The 19,698-nt window shown below is 42.6% G+C and overlaps 1 protein-coding gene across 1 annotated transcript; it reads right to left on the reverse strand.

Moving 5' to 3' along the window:
• Positions 1-247: 247 nt before the first annotated feature.
• On the reverse strand, positions 248-19,577 carry SLC7A10 (solute carrier family 7 member 10). The gene is made up of 11 exons (XM_044659732.1): positions 19,493-19,577; positions 15,705-15,909; positions 11,659-11,810; positions 10,727-10,852; positions 10,439-10,592; positions 6,968-7,091; positions 6,755-6,858; positions 6,205-6,301; positions 4,457-4,606; positions 1,516-1,693; positions 248-519 (listed from the first exon to the last, which is right to left on the reverse strand). Exons 1-11 carry the CDS (start codon positions 19,575-19,577, stop codon positions 389-391), a joined length of 1,506 nt encoding a protein of 501 aa, XP_044515667.1. The 3' UTR covers positions 248-388.
• Positions 19,578-19,698: the final 121 nt, after the last annotated feature.

Genomic DNA, 19,698 nt, shown 5'->3' on the forward strand with positions numbered 1-19,698 from the left:
GGAATTACAAATCCAGCAGATGGGCCCATATTGGTTCTGCTCTCTGAGATAAGGCAGAGGTGTGAGTGTGGCCCCAAATTCCCAGTTTGGCTGGTCCTTTAGGACGTGAGCAGCTCACCTGGCCTCTGTGCATTGTGCTTCTAAATTAACCTCACTGATGGACTGAACCAAGTGTCGGAATTAGCCAATCGGATCCTTGTTTTATTTATAGACTTCTTGCTGTTTGCATAGCTAAGATGGGCTGATCTGGGGTGGGGGCTGCTGTTGGGGGGTGGGGCTTTGCTATGAAAAGTATCTAAGAAACATTTTTTTTCCCCAAGAAAACTTTTTCAAAAACAAAAACAAAACTTGTAAACAAAAAAAATCTACTTGACTCTTGATAAGCATCTCATTGTGTCTTCAAAGTCTTTTCACTTCCAGGAAGGGTGGGGTGAGGGCAGGGACCGTTTTCCTCTTCGGGGGCATCGCTCTGAGGGTATACCACGAAGCACAACTTCTGGCCCCAGCATGTAATGGACTCTGAGGGCAGACGGAAGCCGTTAGGCAAGGGCTAATGCCAATCATTGAGTGGTTTGCAGATAACTGAGAAATAACCCACCAGGATTTCCAGAGGAAACCTGTCCAGTTCTATCTACCCCTCAATAAGCACAACCCCAAAGCTACTTCTTCTTCAGTCTGTCCCTCGGAAAACCACCCCCATACCCATACCTGCTGGTCTCTGAGGTCACAGACTGTCAGAGCTGGGAGGGACCTTAAAGAGCATCTCATTCAACCCCCTCACTTTACATGTGGTGAAGAAGGCCCAGAGAAGGGAAGGGACTTGCTGAAAGTCACATAGGAAGTTAGTGGCAAGGGCAGGACTGGCATCCAGCTCTCCTGACTCCTGGCCCAGAGCTTCTCCTCCTGCCTCACAGGATGGGATTCTCTAGTGATCCTGCATGCTACCTCCCTGCCTTTCTCCTTTCCTTCCTCTCTTCCTTCCTTCTTTCTCTTTCTCTTTTCTGGAGGGCCATAATGTTGAAAGAGCTTTAACATCAAAGTCCTCGAGTCAAAAATTATTTGGACATGTGACTGAAAAAGAAAAAGTGTCCTTATAGTCAGCATAATGAGTAGCTCAGAGCTTCGGGGCCCTGAAATGTCTTTCAAAGATTAACTTTCCAGGGCCTGGAGGACTCTCCTCTCCGGTGGAATCCCACTTAGCCTTTAATTGAGCTTTTCCTGGTCCATCAAGGCCCTTTTCCCCTTGGGCCCCTACAGGCCAGCTTAGTAGGGTGGCACAGTGGAAAGAGGACCTGTTCTGGAGTCAGAGGACCTGGGTTCAAATCTTGCCTCAAACATTTTACTACCTCTGTGACATTGGGCAAGTCACTTGACCTCCCTGGGCCTCAGTTTCCTCATTTGTAAAAAGAGGAGGTTGGACTCCATGGTCTCTGAGGTCCCCTCCAGCTCCTGACGGAAGCTCCTAGGAGCCCAGCCCGCCTCCCAGCCGTTGTTCTGCCCCATCCCGTCACTCACCAACGAGCCTGTGCACACACTTTGGTTTGTTTTTCCAGGACACGCCCAGGAAGAACACAGGGACACCTGTGAGAATGATGATGAGGCCAATGCCACAGACCACCGGCTCTGAGTAAAAGCTGAAGATCAGCAGAAATGCCCAAAAGGTCAAGTATGTGATTGGGATGAGAATGTTTACCTGGAGAAGGAGAAAGAACAACAAGGGCCAATGGGGCCACATTCTTCCAGGAGTTAGATGCTCGGGCAACAAGCATTTATGAAGTGCCTCCTGTATACCGTGCCAGGCACTGGGGATGCGAAGACAAATATGAGACCGGGACAACCCTATTCCCTGCCCAGCAGTCTCCTAGAACCCCTTGCCCTTCCTGCCTTCGTCTCCCCTCTCCCAACAGTCATTAGGGAAGGTTATTGGGTGAATCAGCGAAAAACCCTTTATGAATGGCTCTGGGCCAAGTGCCCTACGAAATCCAGGGAATACAAATAGAAAAAGACAGTCCACGCACAAGGAACTCATGCTTTAATTATGGGGACAATGTAGATAAGGAAATTCGCTGCAGAGCCCACGGAAAGCTTGAAAAGCCTAAGAGTGGAGCACTTAGGAGGATGACAAGGAGAGAACTAGGAGCAAATCTGTGACAGGTAGGGGGTCAAATCTGACCTCAGGCACTATCTCTGTGATCCTGGGCCAGTCATTTCACCTCTATTCATCTCCTTGTCCTCATCTGTAAAATGGGGGTGCTAATAACAACATCCACCTCCCAGGGATGGGAGGAGCGAATGCCATTAAGAATTGTAAAGCGTGTGGGACAGCTGGGTAGCTCAGTGGAGTGAGTCAGGCCTAGAGACAGGAGGTCCTGGGTTCAAACTCGGCCTCAGCCACTTCCCAGCTGTGTGACCCTGGGCAGGTCACTTGACCCACATTGCCCACCCTTGCCAATCTTCCACCTATGAGACAGTACACCGAAGTACAAGGGTTTAAAAAAAAAAAAAAAAAGAATTGTAAAGCGCTTAGTACAGTGTCTGACAGAGAACAAATTAGCTGTTATTACTAAGTTGACTCATTGTGCATGGGTGAAAAATAAGGGACAACTTTGAAGTAATGAGGTTTTGTGTGTTTGTTTTCAAGTTGGCTATGAAGGTGATTCACAGAGATGCCAAGAACAGTAGCAATGTTGTGTGATCCCAAATGGGGCTGTTTTGAAGGGATTGTGCATTCCTTTGGATGCACAAATTCTGGCATGTTCCTTAGGCAGGATATTATATTATTTTTCTGGGTGTCCTGTTCAGCCCCTGCTGCTGCTGAGGCCACTAGGTGGTACAGTGGGTAGTGAGCCAGAAGTAGAGGGATTAAGAAGACCTCCTGAGTTCAGATCCTGCCACAGACACTCATTAGCTCTGTGGTGCCGGACAAAGTCATTTAATTACTCTCAGTTTCAGTTTCCTCATTTCTAAAATGGGGATGATAATAGCACCTACCTAAAAAGGTCACGGTGAGGATCTAATAATAATAATCCAATGATAGATTTAATAATAATAATCTAATGATAGCTTTAATAATAATCTGATAGTTATAATAATAATCTAATGATAGTGTTAATAATATTTTAATAGAATGTGTAATTAGAAAATCTTGAACCCTTGGACTTCATCTCCCAGAATCCTTTTCCTTTTGTCCATGTAGTGTCCTTACGTATTGTTTAAGTTTGCTGTAACCCCACCCTCTCGCTCTCTTCTCTCATGACCGAGGCTGGGTTAGCTCCCTATTTACTCTAGCTTTTTATTTTCTTTTACTTCAAGTTACTATTAATAAATCTTATTAAATATAATACTTGGAGAAATTATATACTAATTTTTAAGCTTATAGGTAGCTAATCATATTCTGATAGTGATAATAATAATTGAATGATAGCTATAATAATATTCTGATATCTATGGTAATAATAATCGAATGATATACTTAATAATAATGCAATGATAGATATAATAATAATATGATATCTATAGTAATAATAATCAAATGATAGCTATGATAATAATTGAATGATAGCTATGATAATCTAATGATTTTTCATTATTACTAATAGTAATCTAATGAAAGCTTTAATAATAATCTGAAAGCTATAACAATGATCTAATGATACTATTAATAATAATATAATGGTAGCTATAATAATATGATGATATCTATAGTAATCATGATATATTTAATAATAATAATGCAATGATAGTTATAATAATAATCTGATATCTATGGTAATAATCAAATGGTAGCTATAATAACTGAATGATAACTATAATAAGCTAATGATTACTAATTATTACTAACAATAATCTAATGACAATGTTAATAATCTAATGGTAGCTATAATAGTATTCTGATATCTATAGTAATAATCTAATGATATATTTAATAATAATAATAATGCAATGATAGCTATAATAATAATCTTATATCTATAGTAATAATAATCAAATGATAGCTATAATAATTGAATGATAGCTATCATAATAATAATCTAATAATAGCTCTAATACTGGTAATCTAATGATAGCTAATATTTACATAGCGCTTCAAGGCTTGTGAAGCCCCATATCGATATTGTCTAATTTTACTCTAATAACAATGCTGATATCATCCACTTCTTACAGTTGAAGAAATTGAAGCAATGAAAGATAAAGTGACTTGCCCAGAGTCACACAGCTAGTAAGTGATCTGACCTCATATTGTCCTCAAGTCTTCTTGAGCCCATTTCCAGTGCTATTCAGTGCACCACCTAGCGGCTGAATGAGGTGACAAATGGAAGGCACTTTGCAAACTCGGAGGCACCCATAAATGCTTGTTAGGATTATTACTGTTTTGGTCTCTGGGCCACCTCAGCTAAGGAGGCTTGAGGACCCTCATATCGCATTCAGGCCCGACGTGAGGCTGAGCGAGGCTCACCTTGATGGGTCTGAAGAGCTTGGGTCTCTTCCATCTCAACACAATCAAGCCAATGATGGTCACTCCGTAGCAGAGGTAGTTGATGAAGGACACATAATTAATTAATGTGTATGTGTCTCCCACAAGCATGATCACTGCTGTGACTCCACACTGGAAGAGAAGGGGAATGGACTGTTAATGCATCTGAAAGCCCCCGGCTGCAGCTGCTTTCAGGACCCTCACTCTGATACAGACCCATTTAGGACTCAGTGGTACCTTCTCTACTGCTACTTAAACCTCAAGTTCTTTCCTTGCTGAACTGGATCCAAGGAAAAAAGGGGTTAATTTGCTTGGTAATTTCATCACAGTTGGAGAATCCCCCTGGCCAGAGAAAAGGGGTTAAAGACGTTTGAGGAAGATGCAAGTTTTTTGGGGGGGGGGTTAGGGTGTGGGGTGCCTTAGAGGAAGATCCAGGGGCAGGTGAGAGTTTTGTGTTGGAGGGCAGACTAGGTACTATCCAGGGAATTTAAGGGATAAGAGTAAGAAGTTAACACTGGTAAAAGAAGGGAGGACATAAAAGGGTGGGAGTTGAAGACAACCTTCACAATTTCTCAGAATTCCTCTCAGGATGAATAAGCAAGGCATGACCATCTCTCTGTATTATGGCAGATATTTGTGTCCTAGCTGGGAGCCACAGGGAGCAGGAGCTGGCCTTTATCACAATGGGAATGAGATCCTTCCACTGCCAGGCTCACAGCTCAGGGAGTGTTTAGGAGTGCCTAAAAGGTGCTACAGGTACAAGAGATGGTTAATGCTCAGGATGGAGGTGGGAGAATGGGATAGGAAAAGGAAGGGGAGGGGAATAGAGGTTCTTATACCCATTAGGTCTGGCTCTGTAGCATTGGGGAAAGGGTTTTCTAGGGGATCTTCCTTTTTCAGACCCCATCTAATCAGAGTGGGATTAAGTAAGCCTAGGATGCAGAAAAGTCATTCTTTTATCCAATCCTGCATGCAGTGCTTTATGCGAGGCTGAGTGAGTTCTACTTTTTTGGTTTTATTTATTTCTGAAGTCTGACTTAACTCTCCTGTTCTTGCCACCTTTACTTTGCATGTCTATTTTTTAGGAAAGTCCCATTTCTCATAACTGCCCAACAAGAACACTTAGACTATATCACCCCCTTCCAAATTGCTATAGTTGCTTCTTGGTCTGTGATGGTGACTCTTCCATCAGCGCCTGGTCTCATATGATGAGCGCAGACCAAGCTTAGGAGGCTGTGTGTGTGAATGTGTTTCTCATATATGGCACTTAAATTTCAATTCCAGAAACTCAACCCAGATCACCTTTGAGGTGGAGGTCACTTGGATTGGTGACATTATTAGGGGATTAGTGTGGGATGAGGAAGGTACATAAGGGTACATATTTTCTCTTGCCTCTGAGAGGTTGGGGCCAACCCAAGGAAGAACACTAGAGTCCTACGAAAAAAACAAAAACAAAAAACTGGAGTGACTGTTAAACTGGGAAAGAGGTTTTGATAACCCCACCACCTAGGTTGTCAACTTTGGTCAATATATGTTTCATATCCAGGTGTATACTGGCAAAGAAAACTGAGATTAGTTATTCAGGTAATTCAAGCAAGTTGATTTTCATTGCTCAGGAGGTTCTACTAAAGGCACTGATGTTGTGTTTATAGAAAGCTAGCAGGGCCCAGTCCAGCCCCAGAATCTCCTGAAACAGGGGGTCAGGTACAATCAGGGATAGCTAGACTTACACAGACGAGAAGTGCAGGAATGGGGGTGCAGTGTTGGACATGAATCATGGCCAGCAGACTGGGAAGGTGGCCTTCACGGGCTCCAGAAAAGCATAATCTGGAAGGAAGAAATACCAGTCTGGAGCCTGGATAAGCTCTATATTTAATGCATCAGACAATGAGGAATAGATGGTAGCAGTACAGAACCTAGAACTGAGCCCTAGATTTCTCCCTTCCTGGTGCCTGGTGCATCCAAGACACTGGCTTGGTTAGCCTGTGACTAATGGTTAAGCCATCCCTCCATCTCCCCAATTCTCTCTGTCTCACTGAGGAAAACCCTTCTGACCCTCCCCTTAGCTAGGGTTCAGTAGCCCATGTGGGCATGAAATTTTTCCCTTTCCTGATTCCCTCTTGTGTTGTTTTTAGAGGAACTGGGAATTTTCCTCAGGAGATTCAATGTTAATGCTAAAGGAGGACTCATCCTCAGCTCTTTCTCACTCCTCTTGAAGTCCTTAGCCCCTCTCAGACTCTCTGACATCACCCTTTCTTGACAGAGATCTAGGTTGCTTACCTGGAGGAGGTGAAAAGATATCCATTGATCCCTCCAAAAGTAGAAAGGGCGACGGAGACAGGCATGATCCAAGAGAAATAGCCCAGTAGCTTCTCTCCAAATGTCTAGAGCAATGGAAGGCAGAGGGATTGAAGCGACTAGCCTGCTTGGGGGTGGTCGGTGAAGAAGAGGGAGCATGGCAGGTCTTAGGTTAGGGTAGGCTGTGGTACTTACCACAGCGACTGCGTTGGAAGACAAGAGCTCGTGTGGGGACATAGCCGTGAAGTACGCCACATTGGTGAAGGTGTACACGAATGTCACCAGTGGAATGGAGATGAAGATGGCTCGAGGTAGGTTCCTGTTGGGAGAACAATAGGGATTCATCAGTATTGATACTTGGGAGAAGGAAAGGACAGACCCACAGGTGGTGAGGCATAGCTGTGGGGGCATCTGATGCCCCCTGGCTAGCAACATGCTATACATGCGACCTTTGATTGATTGTGGTCCCTCACAAAGTATGTTGGGTAAGAGAATGGGATAGAAGAAGATTAAAGAGGGCAGAGGGCAGAGCTAAAGGCAATGGGTATGCAATAACAATGCCAGGAATCAGGAAGACCTGAGTTAAAATCCTGTCTCAGATACTCACTAGCTGTGTGGTCCTGGCCAAGTCTTTTAACTTTCTTCTGCCTCAGTTTCCTCTTTTGTAAGGGATAATAATAGCACCTACCTTCCAGGGTAGTTGCAAGGATTAAATGAGAACAAATAAACAGTATTTTGCAAACCTTAAAAAAAATGCTAGCTATTGTTATTTTTGTTGTTGTTGTTGTTGTTATCTAGACTAGAAATAAAGATAAACTTCCTAATGATCACAGCTATCAAGAAAAGGAAATAGGCTGCCTTTGTAGGCAGTGTTCTTTCTTACTTGAGGTCTTAAAGCCCAGGCTAGCTAGACATTTGCTTATTAGAGATTTTAGAGGGGATTTCTAGTCTGGTATGATTGGGACCAAATGACCTCTGGGAAACTGGTGGCACTGGAATCCAGGAAAATCAATAAACTCCCATCTCACCAACATTGAGTTCTGAGACACCCCACGGACTGGCATGGCTTACAGGGAGCCACAGATCTGGTTTTTCCCCCTCTTTCCCTCCCCCCCCCTTTTTTTAAATGAGGGGAAGTTTGCTACCTAATAAGACAATTTATTCCATTGCCAGGCAACTCCATCTTTTTTCCCCTTTCCTTCTCTTGCTCTTGGTAGTAGAGGCCTGGAGGCCTGAATAATTCACATTTTGGATCTTCAGATCCCAAATAATGTGGAAGTGGTTGTCCTCTGCCTGGTAGCCTATGGTAAACCCTCTGATACTGAGAGATTTAGGACTCAGAAGGGCTGCTGAGTAAGAGGGATTGGGTTTGACCCGTCCTCCTCCTTTTTGGTTAGTTAATCTCAGGATCTATCTTCATTTCCTTTTGGGATGACAATGCAATGGTTTAGGTTTAATTTTGTTTTGTTTTGTCTTGCATCTGACATCTCTTCACTCTGTACATCCAGTAGGAGCCAACATGAAGCCCACTCATGCGTCAGCTGATTAACAAGGAATCAGAATTCCCCATATTTGGAGCCACATGGGGCTGGGAAGGGTGCTCTGGGGTCTCACAGCTGCATGGGACTTTCTACTTTCCAGGGCATGTTAAATTGTGATCTGGTTTGAGCCTCAGAGCAGCTTTGGCTCTGCCCCTAACTCACTGTGTGAACCCAGCAAATATTTAACCTCTCCTGGCCTTAGTTCCAACATCTGAAGAGAAAAGGGACTGGATGAGATGGCTTATGAGGTCCTTCCAGCTCTAATGTGCTTTGATTCTAAGTCCTGTGAGATAGTCAGGGCAGACATTCACAGAATCTCAGAACAGGAAAGGGTCTTAGAGGTTGTCTAGTCCAGCCTCCTGCACCATGCCAGAATCCAGACACTGACTACTTAAAAAAAAAATATGGGGAAGTTTGCTACCTGATAAGACAACTTATTCCATTGTCAGATATCATTTTTTTTTCCTCATACTATGCTAAAATGAACCTCTCTGTGGCTTCCCTCCATTAATCCTAGTTCTGCCCCCTGGGGCCAAGAAAGAAAAAAAGTATAAAGATTCTTTTACTTGACAGTCCTTTATCTAGGGGAAGATAGCTCTCAGGTGCCCCCTGGTTAAACATCCAAATTCTCCAGGTTAAACAAGCCCAGTTCTTTCATTGGATTCTCATATTATCTCCATTTTACTGATGAGGAAACTTAGTCTAAAACTTAGATTATTTGTCCAAAGGCACCGGGCAAAGTAATTATTATTAGTCCTTCTGGAGTTTAAGAGACAAGAATACAGGCTTCCTAACTCCAAGTTCCAGAATCTTTTTACTAACATGCAGGAGCTTATGGTATGTTGACAAAGGTCACAGGCCATTTAACATGACCTCTAAGGAGTGGTCATTCTTTCTTAGAGAGAAGCAGGCTCTATTAATCTGTTCTTTGGAAAATCCATTCTTGTCTCTTGTCAACCCCTCAGATGAGAAAGTCCCTGAGAGTAGGGCTCTTTTTCCCCCCTTCAAGGTCTATACACAGAGAAGATGCTTGTTATCAGCCTCCTTTCCTACTTAAGGAAAAAGAATGATAATAATAGCTAACATAATTTACATACAGTGTGCCCCAAAAGTCTTAGGGTGGCTTCTAGCTTTAAAGAGATTAAGTGGTTTTATTTTAATATTAATATTTACTTTTATTTATTTGAATCACCTTAAAGCAATTATTTATTATAGCCTTATTTATTTTAACATTTATATTTACTTTTATTTATTTGAATTTTTAAAGTGATTAAATATCTTTCAAAATTCAAAACTTTAATATTTAGATTTATGCTTATTTTACTTATTTCAATATTATTTATTTTAACCACAAAGAAGTATCATTTTTATTTCTGGAATCTTATTTTAATCTCCTCTTTGCTACGAAGGATATCAAAAGGTTGCCACAATTAGTATACCAGATGTGATAAACTACAGTGCTCTTATGTCTGGGACTGAGCTTGATTGAGAGGAGCTCTCAGCAACTTGTAGGAAAAATATAGGCCCCTTGGTAGAAACATTTGAAGTATTGTTCCAAAGGTGGATCTCAGAGCTCCTCATTTTTCTACTTTCCATAGGGCAGGTTACTGTGCAGGATTCAAATTAAAGCTATCAAAGCTTGCAGCCTCATTAGGACTTTTGGGACACCCTGCATATTTCCTCATTTGATCCTTACAATAACCTTTTATGGTGAATAATTCCATTGGAATTATTAACTCCTATTTTTCAGGTCAGGAAACTGAGGCTTTAAAAGAGTCAAGGAACTTGTCCATGGTCACACAGTAAAGGTTGACTTTGAGATTCAAACTCTGGTCTCTTGAGTCCAAGTCCAGGGTACTAGTTCTCATTGTCAGCTGGGGCAGAGGCATCAAAGATACAGCCTTCTGTTTCCCTCAGGAAAGTAGCTATTGAAAACCCATCCCTCATCCAGGTGAACCACTTTTGGGCTTCCTGTGTCAGGATCTGTGCCTCTGTTTCCCCCTCCCATTTCCCCATTCATATTTTGCATCATTCCTCCATCAAGGCTGCAGGGAGCACCAGCACTTTCTTGTCTCCCAGAGCCTTGGATTTCATGGGCCCCCATATCCCACTGATGCTCACTCACTTGCGGGGCTCAACCAGTTCTTCTGTCACATAGTTGAGAAAATTCCAGCCGCTGAACGCAAAGGATGCCTGCAGGAAGGCGAGGGCCAGGTGCCCCACGTTCGGCGTCATCCAGAAGCTGAATGCATTGTCAGGCTTCAGCTCCTCATAGTTGCCTGTGGAGGCCAGATGGAGTATTGGGGGAAAGAGGCCAACGGGTGTCTCCAACCCCGAAGACCCATTCATGGTAGAGCGCCTTCCCTGGGGCCCAGGAGCCAGGCAACCCACCCACCCACCCCACTTTCAATACCCCGGAAGATCTGGACGAAGCCAACGCTGATGATGAGGGCAAGTGCCAGCAACTTCCCTCCTGTGAAGATGTCCTGGATCCGTGTGGCCCACCGGACACTGGAGCCATTCACAAATGTGAGGAACACTGGGTAGGAGGAAAGGGGTGTTACTGGAACAGACTACGGGACCACCATGTCCTGGAGATATGGCCACAAACTCAGGAGACAGAATTTCTCCCCAGATCCCTCTTGGTTATCTGTAATGATGAACACTGGGTACATTTGGATAAACCTAAACAACAAAACTCATTCCTGAAGAAGTGAGCAAAAACTAATTTTATTTTAATGGCTCAGGGGTGAGGATTGGAATGGATTTAAGGAATTCTGATAGGCAAGTTGCTTTTTAGGTCAGTTTACTGGGACATGGATGGCCAGATATTTTAGGGAGTAGGGAGTGGAAAGAAAAGAGGGTGGTCTTGAGCCTTTGGTCCATTTACCATATTCTATGAATATTCCCACAATTTCATGATGAAGTCTGAAAGAGAAGGCTAAGCAAGTGTCTGGGAATGGGGCTCCCAAATTTGGAAGGGTGACAGCTTATGTGTAGGTAAGCAACTTGTCAGAATTTGACTACCTCTACTAAGCTCCTGAGGCCATGTTTAGACTATCACAGGCGGGCTCCCCTACCACCACCCCTACCTCTACACCAGGGTCCAAAGAAGCATTTCAATGGCTTCTTTGTTCCTGAGGTGAGATGACAGAGTTGAAGAAGGATAGAGAGAGATATTTGAACTATACAGATGAAGAGGGGAAGAGACTGGGCAAGAGGTCCATCCACCTTGTGGGAGATGTGGGTGGGTGGAGAAAAAGGGGGATCTGAAGCCTTTCCCTACAAACATGCAGGGGGTTCCCCAGGCACTACAGGGAGGAGAGAAAGATGGGTGGCACCTACATAGGCAGGCCATGGAGAGTACTCTGGAAGCTGTGTAGGGCGGGATGCAATTGGGAAACACAGGCTGGAGGACATAGTTGGAGAAGGTCAGTGAGATGACGGCCAGGCTGGTGGGGTACATGATGAGTACTGAACTCCAAAGCAGCAGGAAGCTGGAATTAGAGGAAAGAGAGGGTTTAGGGTCACCTGCCTAGAGAGCAGGGACTGCTGGGAACAAGGAACCCCAAGTCTAAAGACTAGGTTAGCACCAAGAGGTTAAAGCCCATTGCTCAGGGTCCAGCCTTGACCCTAGAGTCCAGAACCCAGAGCCTAGAGGCTAGACCTGTATTTTTATAAAGCTCATAGGACCATCAATTTAGAGTTCAAAGAGACCTTCAAGGTTATAAACCCAACCCTTTAATTTTACAGATGAGAAAACTAAAAATCTCAAGTGAGAAGTTAAATGACTGGCCAAGGTTCAGGCAGCCAACCATTTCCTAGTTTGAGACAGGGTTTCCTGTCTCCAAATCCAGCGCTCTAGCTACGAGGCTGCCTCTTGCTCAGGCATTGGTCCAAGCTGTTTGGGAAGGCTGGTGGGCCTCCCATTTTCATTTATCATGAGATAAACTTGCCTTGGCTTAAGATATGATCATCCCCCTAGAGTCATTTTCTCCCCACTCAGGGAGCTATTAAAGGAGCTACATTGAGGGCCTCCAGAGTAGTGGAAATGATTGGGCAACCTAGGAATTAGTTCTAAGTCTGCCTCTAAAAGTGTATGACCCTGGGCAAGTTGCTTGTTGTTGTTCATCCTACTGGAAGAGGACCAAAATGACATCACCATGTTGGAGTCAAGGTACCTCTGTTTGACTGTGGCTGATCAGAGCTTGGAAGGCTCTACCACAGGTAGGACACAAATATGAACATCTGAGATGGAAATGCCTCTGAATTTGTGCATCTCATTTCTTTTAAACTACTGTAATCTGTTTTGCCTAATCTCTCAATCTATTCCACATTTTTAGAATACCCTGCATCTTTTCGAAGGCTCGGTGGATTTTGAGTGAGGACCAGGCTCTTATAGTCTGTTTTCTTCTCAAAAATAAAATGATATTGATCAATAGTGTTTTCTTCATAAAGCAGAAACATTTATCAAAAAATAAATTAAAGGGGCAGCTAGGTGGTTCAGTGCATTGAGAGCCAAGCCTAGAAACGGGACCTGTGTTCAAATTTGGCCTCAGATACTTCCTAGCTGTGTTACTCTGGACAAGTCACTTAACCCCCATTGCCTAGTCCTTACCACTCTTCTGCCTTGGAACCAATACACAGTATTGACTCTAAGGCAGAAAGTAAGGGTTTAAAGAAATTAAAGATTAATAATCATTTATTATCTGTAGAAGAAATAATTATGTGAATGAATGAATTCTACCCTTTGCATTTCAATTCATGGGCTTATTATATATATATAACTGTCAGGGAGAGTTTTGTATTTTCTGCTGTATATTATTTTTGATTATTGATGATATGATTATGCAATTCTCTAAGTTCCTCTCTCCCTGCAGCCCTGCCCTTTTGTTGCCAATTCTACTACAAAGCTTCTGGAACTCATTTGTCTAGAAACTCTCTTCTTCGTGAACTTACTGGGTGGGCTGAATTGCTGTGGGTTACTCAGACGATTGTAAGGAATTAAATTCTATATGTTTTAAAGAAGTGTTTCTAATGTACTCTAGATGCTGAATGGAACATCAAAGCTTTTCCTTTTTCTTGATATGAGAGAGATAGCCTTAGCTCAACAGTGAGTTGTTTGTATCAATCATATTAAGATAGCACTGCTATTTTAAATTTTAGTTTATTATTTTTATTTTTCAAATATCAAATAAAAAATAATCTATTCCTCTCACTACTCCTCCCTCATGGAATAAACTAAAAAGCAAAATACATAAACAACCCCAAATCAAATCCCCTGATACATTCTTTCACCGTTTAGCAAAACAAAATCCCAAATTAGTATGGCTTTTTCTTCATTTTAAGAGGAGGTAAGTGGCACAGTTCATCATTATTCTTTCTGAACTTTTATTTTATCATTGTGTTGGTTAGAGTTCTAAAGTCTTTCAAAGTTGTTTTTCTCTATAATGTTCCTAGCATTGTATAGATTGTCCTGGTTTTGCTCATTTTGCTCTGTATCTGTTCATAAAATTCTTCCTAGTTTCCTCTGAAATGGTCCATTTCATAATTTCTCACAGCACGATAATGTCCCACTATAATCATATACCATAATTTGTTTGTCGTTCTCCAATAGGAAGATATCCCCTAGTCTCCAATTTTTGCTTCTCATAAAAAGAGCTCTTATACATATTTTCGTGCATATAGATCATCTTCCTCTTTGCTATCTTTGGAGTATAGGCTCAGTAGTGGTATGCACAAAAGGATATGCACAATTTGGTAACTTTTGGGACATGGTGAGTAGAGTGATGACTTTCAAAGAGCTTTGGGAAATGTAAGGTCTTGTGATACTGTCATTGTTTCAAATGAAGGTTGAGGTTTCACAGTAAGTCCATAAAATATATAAAATGCTAGTTCTTAGAGACCATGATACCATAGCCACTATTTCACAGATAAGGAAATTGAGAGTTTCAGAGGGCCCAAGTCACATAGCAAGTTAGTCCCATCCCAGAGAGGGGACTTATTCATTCTATTCCAGTACTATGCTTCAGTTCTGGTAGCTGCCTCCACATAATTAGTGGTAGCTAATTAGGGTGGTGTGGGCACAACAGTTAGCCTATTCAGGTATTGAGACCATTCCAAAGGAGGCAAGATAGATCATTCAGGATTTGCACAAGCTCTTTACTCACTGTAGCAAAGTGGATCAAGAAAAGAGCTGGAATATTGTAAGGATGATCAACTGTGAAAAACCTGGTGGCTGTGATCAAGCCAATTCCAAAGGATCCAGGAGGAAAAGGGCTATCTACTGCCAGAGAGAACTGATGAACTCTTGAATACGAACAAGCATCTTTTTTTTTTAACTTTATTTCTTTTGGTTTGTTTTCTTTTGCAATGGCAAATATGGAAATATGTTTTGTATGACTGCACATGTATAATCAGTTATCACATTGCTTGCCTTCTCAAGGGATAGGAGATACTAGCGGGAGAGAATCTGGAATTCAAAATTCTAAAAAATGGATGTTAAACATTATTATATGTAATTGGGAAATATTTAATGAAATAAAAATATATTAAAAATAAAAAGATCTGGGTTCAAAGTTAGGATGATCTTGATTCTAGTTTGGTCTCTGACCTATATTGACAGACCCTGGGTAAGTAATTTCATTTCTCAATGCTTTAGGAAACTCCTTAAGGCCCACAATTGAAGAGAAGGCTCTGACCTGTACTTATCAAGGAAGTTTACTCATCCAGGGACTTCCCTTTATGAGTTCTGTCCCCAATCCCTATCATTCCTCACCGCTATCCATGTATTATATCTATACATATATATATGCATGCATATGTATAAAAGTAGTGATAATAGTAATACTAGGTGATGGTTTCTATGTAAAGGTAATAGCTTATTTAGATATGTCTGTTCCCTTCATGGTCTGTTATCGGATCCTGAAATGGTCCAGCTGGATTAAGATAAAATAAAAATTTGAAACTTTTGAGAACATAGTGGGTGCTTTGTCTTTACCTGTCATCGTCCTTCCCCAAGTGCCTTTGGAAAAAGAATTCTTTTGTAATGAGAATTGAATACTTGCTCTAATTTATCCAGATAATTTTTATAATACTGAATTTGCTTTAAGTAATGTCTTTCTGCCTACCCCTCCTCACCAGAAGAGAAGAAAACTCTTCTTCTCACTCAGGATGAGAAAAGATCCTTTATTTACAAAGGAAGCAGAGCAGACATAGCAAATGGCCATCGTTTGTCCTTTAGTGTCTGGAGTTTGTAAGCAAACATGTATAACCAACCTTCAGGCTATATGACACATAACTAAAAGGGGTCACTGGTCCTGTCTTTTCTGATGGGGTGGGAGTTGGGGGTGGGGGTGGGATGATCCCAGAATTCATTCCTTAGTACTCACCCTGCAAGGCCTCCAAAGATTTCAGTCACATAGGAGTAATCACCTCCAGATTTGGGGATGGTCACTCCGAGCTCAGCATAACACAGGGACCCTAGAGCTGCAATTCCTCCACCTAGTACCCAGACCACAAGGGCCAGGCCTACTGAGCCCGTATGTTCCAGCACGCCTTTGGGGGAGATGAATATCCCAGAGCCAATGATGTTACCTGTAAGTGGAAAAGGGAGGAAGAAGAACATGGGAGAAAACAGCAGGAATTCAGGATCCTAATTTCTCCCGGTTACCCCAAACCCAAGTTTGGGGGTCTGGGATCCTCAGGAAAAGGCAATAGCACAGATAAGCTCAAATAACAAACGATACCCAAACCTTCCTCTTCTGCTTTAGAATGTGCAGGGCTTAGTAGACTCAGATACTGAGCTTTCCCTAAGCACACCAAGGCTCTGCCAGCTGGGCCATCAGGGGAGCTGGAGTCCAGCCCAGCTGAGTGGGATTGAGGATTCCCTGTGGCTAATCCTCATAGAACTCCTGGGACCTGAGTACTCTCCAGCCCATCCTCCACACTAAGGAGGCAGTGGAGTCTGGTAGAAACAGCACTGCCTGGGAGTCAGGAGACTCAGATTCTGATCTGAGCTTTACCACTACCCCACTGGGGAGGCCAAGGACAATTACTTCCTCTCTCTGAGCCTTAAGATTATCTGCCTAAGAATAGTAACTACCATAGGGTGACTAAGATCGTGATCCAGGGCTCCGGTATTCAGGGGAGCCATACTTCTCTGCAGCAAGTGTCATTCTTGTACTCCATCTTATTATCTTTTGCTGACCACAACTACCATAAGGTGCAAGCATCACCAGGCTATCCTTAGAGTCCCACTGCCATGGCATACCTTCCCTGTTCCCCCGACTCCTCCTCAAGAGGCAAGGACTGGACTTTTAAGAGAGACTGGCTGCTCTCTTCCAGGGTGACTAGTCTTTGTGCTGTACCCCCAAGTGAATTTGTACCCTGAATAAGAATTCCTAAATAATATTCTGTCACAGAACCTTTCTAGTGAATTAGGCTACCTCTTGAGTCCTTAGGCCAGTTTGTGATTTCATTTGTCTGGCATTCCCTGTCCACCTGTTGTGAGGACCAAATGAGATAGTCGGATTTGGATCTGAAAAGAGTAGCGATCATATGGCTTGTTGGCTTTAGAGCTGGAGAAGACTTGCCCAATCCTTCATTTTATGGAGGAGAAAACTTAAGATTCAGAGAGGGAAACTGAATTGCCCATAATTACTTATGTAAAAAAATAGCAGAATGCAGATTTGAACCCAAGACTTCTACCTTCACATCAAATAACTATTCCAGTCCACCATGCTGCCTCCAATAATGGTTGTGAAAGTCACTTAGCAAACTGTCTAATGTTTTGTAAACAAGGCAGGAACATTATTATTATTTACAGGGGAAGGGTCTGGTTTACTAAAGCTGCCAACTTGCTTGGCAATGCATTGGTTAGCATCTCTGAGCCAAGAAGTCTCCCAGGAGAATGAGTGATGTGTTTGCCCAAGAGCCTGGAATCTGCATAGACCCAAAGGACCACCCTACTGCTCCTCCCTCCCCCCACCCTGCCACCACCATTCCCCATCAGATCCAGCATCTTCCTTGAAGCTGCCTTTGTCGACTGATATGCCAACCCAGCAAAGACTTCTTGTCTACAGCTTGTGAAGCAGATGAAGCCTCTCCTTCTGGAGCTCTTATAGAGGACGCCCCTCTATATGATGGATGATGATGGAGAGGGGTGGAGAGAGCAGAGTTGGGGAATTTAAATTTTCCTTGATCTGACATTGAACTGTTCTTGGCAGCTCACTGATTGGCAGCCAATCAATGTTTTCCAGCTGATGTATCTAGTTTGGGAGAATGGCTTAGAGGGGCAGGCATGGGGAATGTCAGAATGAGGTATGAATATAGAGAAGGGATGGCTACTGTGGGTTCATGTGATGAGGGAAAGTCCCCTAGAAGTGGCATTTGTCTCAGGGCAGCATTGATTTCTCTAAAATCCAGAATGGCTCTGGAATGTTGCGGAGAAAATATGTTATTTTCTGGTCTTGAGGTCATTGTAGCACGGAGGGCATTGGATTTGGGACCAGAGGATCTGGATTTGAATCCTAGCTCTGTTTTGACTACCTATATAGCTTTAGGGCAGTCCATTCCCTTCCCTAGGCTTTGGTTTCCTCATCTGCAAAATGAGGAAATTTTAAGTAGATGATCTCAAAGTTCCTTTCCTGTTTTTAGGTAAAATATCTAAGGGGCCCAAATGGAGAACTCCTTGGTTTTGTGATCTGCACAGGGCTGATTACAACATTTTGAGTTGGAACTCATCTCTCTTCTCTGCCTGCTGAAATCCTGTTCATCCTTCAAGGTCCAATTCCTCTTCCATGAAGCTATTCTGAATGATGTCCAGACCTGTTACATTTCTCACCTTTAGCAGTCAAACAGAAGTGCTACTATGCAAGTAGCAAGTAAACCAAGTTACCTGCAAGCAAGTAACACTAGCCTCAAGTAACTACGGCCTGGTATTGATACATTCTTTCTTGAGTCTGAATTCTGTCTCCTGGCAATTCAATTCAACAAGCATTTAGTTTCTATTATAGGAAAGTTACTTTGCTAGTAAAGAGATAAAAAAAAGGAATCAGTTCTGGTTCTCAATGAGCTTACATTGGTGCAAACCACATGTACAAAGATAGATTAATATAGAATGCAAAATTAAGGAAGGAAATACAAATTAACTTTGTTGGAGAAGACCTCTTAATGTACATGTGTGTACATGTGAGATTGTGTGTATGTGTGTGTGTGAGAGAGAGAGACAGAGAGAGAGGAAGAGAGAAAGAGAGAGAGGAAAAGAGAGAGAGAGGAGAAGAGAGAGAGAGGGAGAGAAAGAGAGACAGATAGACAGACAGAGACAGAGACAGAGACAGAGACCAAGTAGTTGAGGAAACACTTGAGCTGAATTCTGAAGGAAGTTAGGGTTTAGGAAAGGCAGAGGAGAAAAGAAAAAGAGCCTTCTAGGTATGGCAGGTGGGGATGGAGAGGAGTGTTTATGCAAAGTAGGGCTGTGGGAGATGAAATGTCAGGCACAGAGACCAACAAGTAATCTATCTGGCTGGAAGATAGAGTTCATAAAGGTGAATATTATGAAATCAGTCAGAAAAGACAGGCTGGGGACAGATTACGCAGGATTTTAAATGTCAAATGGGAGAATTTATATTTTATGTTAGAGACTAATAGGAAACATCTGAGATTTCTTGAACAAGAAAGAAATGACATGGTCAGGCTTGTGCCTTAAAAATATCTATCTTGCAGTTTTGTAGAGGATGGGTTGGAAAGGGAGACCCAGGAGATACTTATATAGATTAGTAGACTAGTGCAATAATCCAGGTGAAAATAGACAAACACTTGAACTAGGGTGGCAATGAGTAGGGCAAAAAGGAGAAATGTGAGAGATGTTGTGGAGGCTGAATGATAAGTACAAAACTTAGTAGAAAATTAGCTATGGGGTGGGTGAAGGAGAGTGAGGCGTCAGGGATGGCTGAGGTTAAGCTGGGTGACTGGAAGGATCACAGTGCTCCTGACAGAAATAGGGCCTTTTGAAGAGGGATTGTTTTAAGGGGAAAGATAATGAGTTCTATTTTGGACACATTGAGTTTGTGACACCAAATTTTGGATATCAAGTTAGAAATGTCCAATAGGCAGCTGGTGATGTGAGGCTGGAGCTCAGGGGAAAGATGAGGGTTGGATATATAGATTTTGGAATCACCTGCATAGAGATGATAATTGAATCCATGGGAGTTGATAAGATCACTGAGAGTAAATTCATAGACAGTGGGCGGCAGCAGCAGCATGATATAGCAAAAGAGACTGAAGAAGGGTCAGACAGTTAGGAGAAGAAGTAGGAGAGAATAAAACCAAAACAACTGCACTTTAGCCCTTCTCTTCATTTCCCTCTTACTGAAATCTGGACTC

Source organism: Gracilinanus agilis, chromosome 2, assembly GCF_016433145.1.
Source record: "Gracilinanus agilis isolate LMUSP501 chromosome 2, AgileGrace, whole genome shotgun sequence".
NCBI classification, from domain to species: Eukaryota; Metazoa; Chordata; class Mammalia; order Didelphimorphia; family Didelphidae; genus Gracilinanus; species Gracilinanus agilis.

Coding starts and splice junctions, on each gene's coding strand:
- SLC7A10 (XM_044659732.1), bottom strand. CDS start 19,577: ATGCTGCTGCTGCCGCCCACTGTCTATGAATTTACTCTCAGTGATCTT. Junction 10,853..11,658: donor ACTCTCCATGGCCTGCCTAT/GTAGGTGCCACC, acceptor CCTCCTACCCAG/TGTTCCTCACATTTGTGAAT. Junction 520..1,515: donor GTGTGTGCACAGGCTCGTTG/GTGAGTGACGGG, acceptor GTCTGCCCTCAG/AGTCCATTACATGCTGGGGC.